This window comes from Dipodomys spectabilis, unplaced genomic scaffold (genome assembly GCF_019054845.1).
Source record: "Dipodomys spectabilis isolate Male_0828 unplaced genomic scaffold, ASM1905484v1 ptg000030l, whole genome shotgun sequence".
Classification (NCBI taxonomy): domain Eukaryota; kingdom Metazoa; phylum Chordata; class Mammalia; order Rodentia; family Heteromyidae; genus Dipodomys; species Dipodomys spectabilis.
In genome coordinates, this window is record NW_024870707.1 from 4,067,788 (window position 1) to 4,075,256 (window position 7,469).

At 32.2% G+C, this 7,469-nt stretch overlaps 1 protein-coding gene across 1 annotated transcript; it reads left to right on the top strand.

Moving 5' to 3' along the window:
- Positions 1–5,514: 5,514 nt before the first annotated feature.
- LOC122105270 (olfactory receptor 8H1-like) lies at positions 5,515–6,462 on the top strand. The gene has a single exon (XM_042676432.1). It carries the CDS (start codon positions 5,515–5,517, stop codon positions 6,460–6,462), a length of 948 nt encoding a protein of 315 aa, XP_042532366.1.
- The last annotated feature ends 1,007 nt before the right edge of the window (positions 6,463–7,469 follow it).

Here is a 7,469-nt window from a genome sequence, read left to right on the forward strand (position 1 = left end):
CAGATGCTAAACATTTAAACTTATCTTTTGTTTTTGTCTTGTTTGGGCTTTTCTGTTTCCTCTCTCTAAAAGCAACAGAATTAATTTTTCTGAAGCCATGCTTTCCTGCACAAATGCATTTTTAAACATTGCCTTGGAGTATGGTTATAAGAGTCGATACTGTAATTTGAAATCATGAAAAATGTATCAAGTATATGACCTCTATACATGATGTTTTTAAGGGCAACTAATGTTTAAAACATGAAATCCCAGGAGTTCTACTGATTTAAAGTATTTTGTTTTGACAAAGATAAATTTGTAGCACAAATTGTGTGATTTGTACCAATTATTTGCAATTGAATTTATTCACAAACAGAAAATAAGATAAAAAGAAAGCATCTGGCAGTGCCAAAATCTGATTTTAGAATTAACTGTTGAAGAAACATTAAGGCATTGTGCATATATTTGAAGAAAACTTGGAAAATATTGAAATTGGCTTCATAAAAGGAAGCAATTCACTTAAAATCTGATGCTTAGTAATTTTGTTTTTGTTTGCTTTGTCAATGAAAGATGGGAATGAATATGTTCTCAATGTTGGGAAAAATCCAGAGGCATGGAATACATTAGACCCAGAATAGGTTAAATGTATAAAGTTAATTATACTCATGCCTTTAATAACTCTTATATGTCTATCTGCTAAATGTTTGAAATCTGTGCCTATCTGTCTTATGTCAAAGAATTTAATGAATTGCTTCATTGCATTTTATCAGATTCCTTCGAGTTTATAATACTCTATGATACATAATACTTGACTCACTTAAAATTTAATAAAATGTATAGGGCAAAGAATTGACAATAAATTAGGTTTGCCACATCCGATAATTGTGTTATCTGGACAAGTTATAAAATGTCCTTTATTTTTAATTATGTTCTCCATATGATGAAAGTAGAGCTTGTATTTTTCACTAGTGAAGGTTATAACCGTCCTCTTTTTTTCTCTGGTCTTCCCTCACTCCTTCCTTTCTTGAAAAGTGTCACCCCTCCCTTTGCTTTCTTGTAGTTTATCTTTCCTGTTCCCACCCACAAGTAATATACCACTCTTGGCATTCATGCAGAGTGAGACCAAAGGTGGATATTCTTAGTAGAGGATCACTAATTCTCAGTAGCTCTGTGGATATGCTCCTATAAAATAATATTTTTCAAAATGAACTTCAAGAAATAGAAAAAGAGGGCTTTTGTGTGTTTGTTGCTGTTTTTGTTTCCTTCTTTTTGTCTTGTTTGTTGGTAGGTTTGGGATGGTGGCACAGTACTTGTAGGACAAATGGTGAACAAATGCAGCAATGCTACTCATTGGACACTATGTTGAAAATTATTGGATTATCTCTTATTGATCCTGTCTCTCAAGTACCCTTCAAATGAGTTTCTTTTTTATAATCTTTACTGCTTCTGTCTCTGTTCATTTGTCCATTTTCATCGAATCCTAACTATCGATACAGCCTTTCACATTAACATGTTCCTTTGACCAACTCCTTCAATATATCTCCAAGAGTAAAGTTCTTAATGCACATAATTGCTTAAAACCCTTCACTATCCTAATTACAATAATTTATTTGTTTTCTTTTACTTTAGGATGTTACATCCATTCTTAAGGCCCTTCATTTCAAGATTACAGACATGTTTAACTAAGAGCTATACATAACTGTCTATAGTCTGGTTATTAATAATAAACTTCCTGCTTTTGGCACTTCCACGGAAATATTTATTTGCTTCTTTCGGTGTGTATTCATCAGACTGTTTGACGTACTTCTCCTTCAAATAAAAGAATCACATTCAATGACTAAGAGAGTTGCTCTCTACAAAGACTTTTATTCATAATGCCCTTGAAAAAAATGGATTTTTCTGCCATTGTTCTATCATTGTCTTTTCCATTGTGAAAATGTATTAAATATTATTTTCACTTCTGAATTCACATCTGAATTAATATTTGCAAATCTAAAGGAAATGATGACCACATCTAATTAAACTTCAATATCCCAATTGCATAGGAAAGTTTCTATGCCATAATTGATGTTTGACACATTTGTTGAAAGAATTTGAGTTAATTTTTTCATGCAATTGTTTTCTATCATGTGAAGTGTATTTGATATTTTAAAAATGAATGAAAAAAAATGTATTCATTTTCTGTTGCAAATGAATTGCTATTGAAAAAAGACTTTCAACAGTACTTTGTGATGGATATATATGTATTAAATGGTGATACAAATACAAATATATCTAGTAATACAAATACAAATATCTAGTAATATGGTAATTATCTTTGTAAGTTCCATGTGAAACATGATAAAGTATAAATAATAAATAAAGCTATGATACTAATAAAACTGATTTTTGAGGACAATATACAAATAAAATTTGCTTATCTACAATGTCTCATACTAACATGTACTTGAAATCCATACTTTTTTCTAGAATATTACTTCTGGTTTCATCCCAACAATATTATTTTTACTTTGATTTTTCTCTTTTTAAATGAGAAAACAAAAATGAAAATCATCAAAAATGTGGAAATCCATCTATTAAAAATTAATAAAAATATATACTATATTATATAAAAACATTCCTCTTAAAGGTTTGTCTGCTCCAAAAAGGGGAGCAGGTCAACAGATTGTGATTCATTGAGTGTTGTAGAATAATTCAGCAGCCTAAACAAATATCCACTAATGGTCTGTGAATGAGACCCATACATATCTCTGATTCCCAATGGTCTGGTTAACAAAACTTGCCATTTGTTGCAGAATTCTGGCATGAATCAATACATATTGTCTCTCTCTCTCTGAACACACACACACACACACACACACACACACACACACACACACACACACACACACACACACTAGATCAACGTCCATTTCACATTTGGAAAAAAAAATCTACATACAGCAACTTTGTGCAAGGTGATTTTCTTCAATAATCTTACATCACCAAGGAAACAATGACTTAGAAAATTATATATTTTTCTAATTGGTCTTAAGCTCAGTTGGTCACATAATTTGACCCTGGATTTTGAAACTATAAAATTTTCCTTTCTCAGAACAATTAAAACTTTGATTAAAAAAGCAATGTCCATGTAAAAATTCATTAAATATAGAATATATGAAGTGATGTTTCTCTATTTATTTCAGTAGGTTGTCTTTTGAAAACCTGGGATATAAGCACATCTTTTTTTCAAAAAATAATTTTCTTTTTTAATAATTTTTTATTGTAAAAATGCTGTACAAAGGGGTTACAGTTACACTACTAAGGGAATGAGTACATTACCTATTGAGCATAGTTACCTTCTTTGTTTTTCCCCTACCATCCCTTCCCTTCCCACCTCTCCAACTCCTCCCCCCCATCCTACGTTGTAAAGTTCATTTTCAACATAGTGTCTTATATATCTCATTGTTACAATGGGTCAACCTGTATCCTTATTTCATCATTTTGTTATTTACCTTCCCCTCCCCAAATTAGAAAAATGTACATACAAGTTGCAGTGCACCAGAGTCAAATACAGTGAAAACAGGGGTTATACCTTGGGGAAGAACATACAAGAGGAACAAAAAAAATCACATAGTACATTTTAAATGTGTTAAAAACAATAACAAGAAAGAATAATAGGAAATAGCTTTGGTGATGAGTTCAGACAAGAAGTTTTTAGTCTGATTCTCACTTAATGCCTTTTCAGATTCTCCTTTGGTTTCCTCCTGCTGGAAAATGAATAATATTCAGTGAAGTACTTCTACTTCATTATCATTATTTTAGCCATAGTGCTACGGACAATACAGACAGGTGCTGGATGGTACACAGCTACTCCAGAAAGGAGAGGCCCCCCCAGGTATGTGAAGAGCTGGGGAGCACTGTATGCACTATCTGAACGAGTAGTCACCAAGTTCGGTTGTGATGTTCACCAAGTGTCAGCATGACACAAGTTATTTCCCCTTACAAATGTCTCACTGTGAAGTGAACATAGATATTAAATATACAGCACAATAATAATTATGCAAGTCTTCATGAATATGTATATATATTATATCACCTTATACTAACAGTCACAAAGTCAATACTTATGTTAAAACTTTATAATAATCACAAGTCTTACTTTACTTATACACACACACACACACACACACGCGCGCACACACACACACACACACACATATAATGAAGTCATTGTCTATAGGAAAGGGTGATCATGTTCTTCATTTTGTAACCAGATAGAAAAAAACAATGTTTTACACATATAGTCTTTGAACTTCTGTGTTTGAATACATGCCAAGTAAATTTTTTTCTTGAAATTGGTACTGAGAATGACACAGTGTTGCACAATTCTCCAAGCCCTTTAAATGAGGTGCCTTGCTGCTAACATGCTGGGAGAAGAGGAAAACATTGCTCTACAGAAAACCAAAGTACTTGTTTGGGATTTTTTGACAAAGACTTTCCAAGTATACTTTAGATTAAACCAACCAAAGCAAATTTTAGAGTGGTTTAATTTACCACAGAAGGAAAAAAAAAACTAAATTCAAACTAAAAAAATGTTCATACATGGGAAAAGAAACACTGCAACATCACAGAAACTTTCACCTTTCATTTTGTTAGTTTTGAGAGGCAAATTGAGGATTAACATATTATATGGATGATCTTTCACAGATTCTTTAATTTTCATCATCTTTGGCTAACAGTAAGTATTCTTATAAAAACTGATTAGATAACAGTCACTTTGTTGGAACATTATTTGTAGACACATGACTTGTGCTTTATGCTAAGTGATGTCAGCATTGCTGGAAATAAAGCTGTAAACCTGATTTAGATTGTTCAAAATATGATTTTTGGAGGATATTATATGTTAAGTGTTCGACTTTGGAGTATATGATGCAAGCTAGAAATTGATCTTTTTGAGTGGTCTGATATAAATGGGCACTAATACAATACCATAAAGTGAAAATTTAGAATTTGACTTAACGGACATTACAAATGAATGCATAACTCATGTTACATTGAAATTACATCTTCTCATCATTTACTCAGATTAATGTTCTGTTCAGATTTACAGAAATAATTTAAATGAAATCCACTGGTAAGTTCATGCTCTTTCTTGTCAAAGATCTAAGATTAGAATCAACATCCATATAAAATGAATGCAGATAAAGTTATTTAAAGTTTCTCTTGATTTTCCACATCCAGAATATTAGAAACATAAAGGCACAAATGGTCTACCCTTTGTGCAGGCTGAAAGTCTTCTCCTTGAAAGACAAGATTTGAAACAATTTCAGAATCTTTCTCCTTAGGAAATATGTTACTATTTACGTTCTGAATCAAGTGTCAGTTTGCCTATATGCAAAGTCATTGATAGTTACTCCAAGCATAAATTTATTATCAATTTTGAGAAAACCAAAATTAATTCTTAAAAGGAATACTGAACTGTCTATAGATTAAAACTTCTTGAAGTTATTTATGCTGTCAACTCTCATTTCTCAATAGTTAACCTTAGCCATTATGAATTCCTGGAATAACACAAATATGCGCTACTTCATCCTTGTGGGATTGACCGATTCTGGGGAGATCCAACTGGTCCTCTCTCTGCTCTTTCTTCTGATCTACCTGGTTTCTGAGCTGGGTAACTTAGGTATGATATGGATCATCTGGCTGGATCACCAGCTTCACACACCTATGTATTTTTTCCTCACTCACCTTTCATTCCTTGACCTATGTTATTCAAATGTCATCACACCTAAAACCTTAGTGAACTTGTTGACTTCCTCCAAGAGCATTTCCTTCATGGGCTGTTTCACTCAAATGTACTTTTTAGTTCTGCTTAGTGCTACAGAATGTTTTATCCTCTCCTCCATGGCCTATGATCGCTACATAGCTATCTGTAATCCTTTGCACTACCCAGTGATTATGTCACCAAGACTCTGCCGAGTCCTGCTCACTGGGTCCTACACGGTTGGCTTTATGGATTCCTTTGTCAACAACCTTTGTATGAGCAGCTTGAGTTTCTGCAAGTCCAACATAATCCATGACTTTTTTTGTGACCTATCCCCAATTTTAATCCTGTCCTGCAATGACACCTATGGCACTGAAATGATGATAATGTTTCTTGCTGGTTCCACAACAATAGTCTCACTTATAATAATATGTGTGTCCTATGTGTGCATTCTGTCCACTATTCTGAAAATAACTTCCACTTCAGGAAAGCAGAAAGCCTTCTCCACCTGTGCCTCCCATCTCCTTGGGGTCACCATTTTCTATGGTACCATCATTTTTATTTATTTAAAACCCAAGAAGTCCTACTCGCTGGGAAAGGATCAAGTGGCTTCTGTGTTTTATACTATTGTCATTCCCATGCTGAACCCACTCATTTACAGCCTGAGAAACAAGGAAGTGAAAAACACTTTCATTAGAGTCATGCAGAAAAGAGGTGTGTTCAGACAAATAAAATAACAGTGATGCTAAGCATTTAAACTTATCTTTTGTTTTTGTCTTTTTGGGCAGGTCTGTGGCCTCTCTAAAAATATACAAGTCTTTGTCTTGTAATTTTTTTCCTGCAAAACTGTACTCTTAAATTTTACCAGGAGTATGTCTATGGAAGTCCACACTACAATTTGAAACTATGAAATATGCTTTAAATATATGACTTCTTTATATGCTTTTTAAAGGGCAACTAATGTTTTAAAAATGAAATCCAAAGAGTTCTACAGCTTTAAAGTACTTTCTTTTGGCAACGATAAATATATGGCACACATTGTATGACTTGTACTAATTATTTTCAGTTAACTTAATTCAAAAAACAGAAAAGATAAAAAAGAAAACATCTGTTAGTATCCAAATTTGATTTTAGAATAAACTGTTGAAACCTTAAGGCAATGTTTATTTATTTATAGGAAACTTGAAAAATATTGAAATTATTTTTATAAAAAGAATCAATTCACTTAAAATCTAATGCTTAGTACTTTATTTTGTTTGTTTTTTCAATTAAATCTGTGAATGAACATGTTCTCAATATTTGGGCAAAATCGAGAATCATGGAATACTTTAGACTCAGACTAGGCTAAATTTATGAAGTTTGTTATACAGATGCCTTTAATAACTTGTATGTGTATATTTGGTAAATGTATGAACTATATGCCTATATGTCTTATATCAAACACTTTGGTGAACTGCTTTATTGCATTTTATCAGAATCCTTCCATTTTGTAATATTCTAAGATACATAAAAGTTGACTCACTGAAGAACATTAAGTAATGTATAAAGCAAAGAATTTGGAATGAATTAGCTTTGCCTCCCATAAATTTGTCTTTGTGAATTCAAAATTTTCCTTTATTTTTAATTATTATTTAGAATACATATTTTATTGTAATATATTTACTTATGCATTTTAATTACTAATATATTATGAAATTAGATCACTATTAAAGGTTATAAAGGTCCTCTCTTCTTTCTCTAGTCT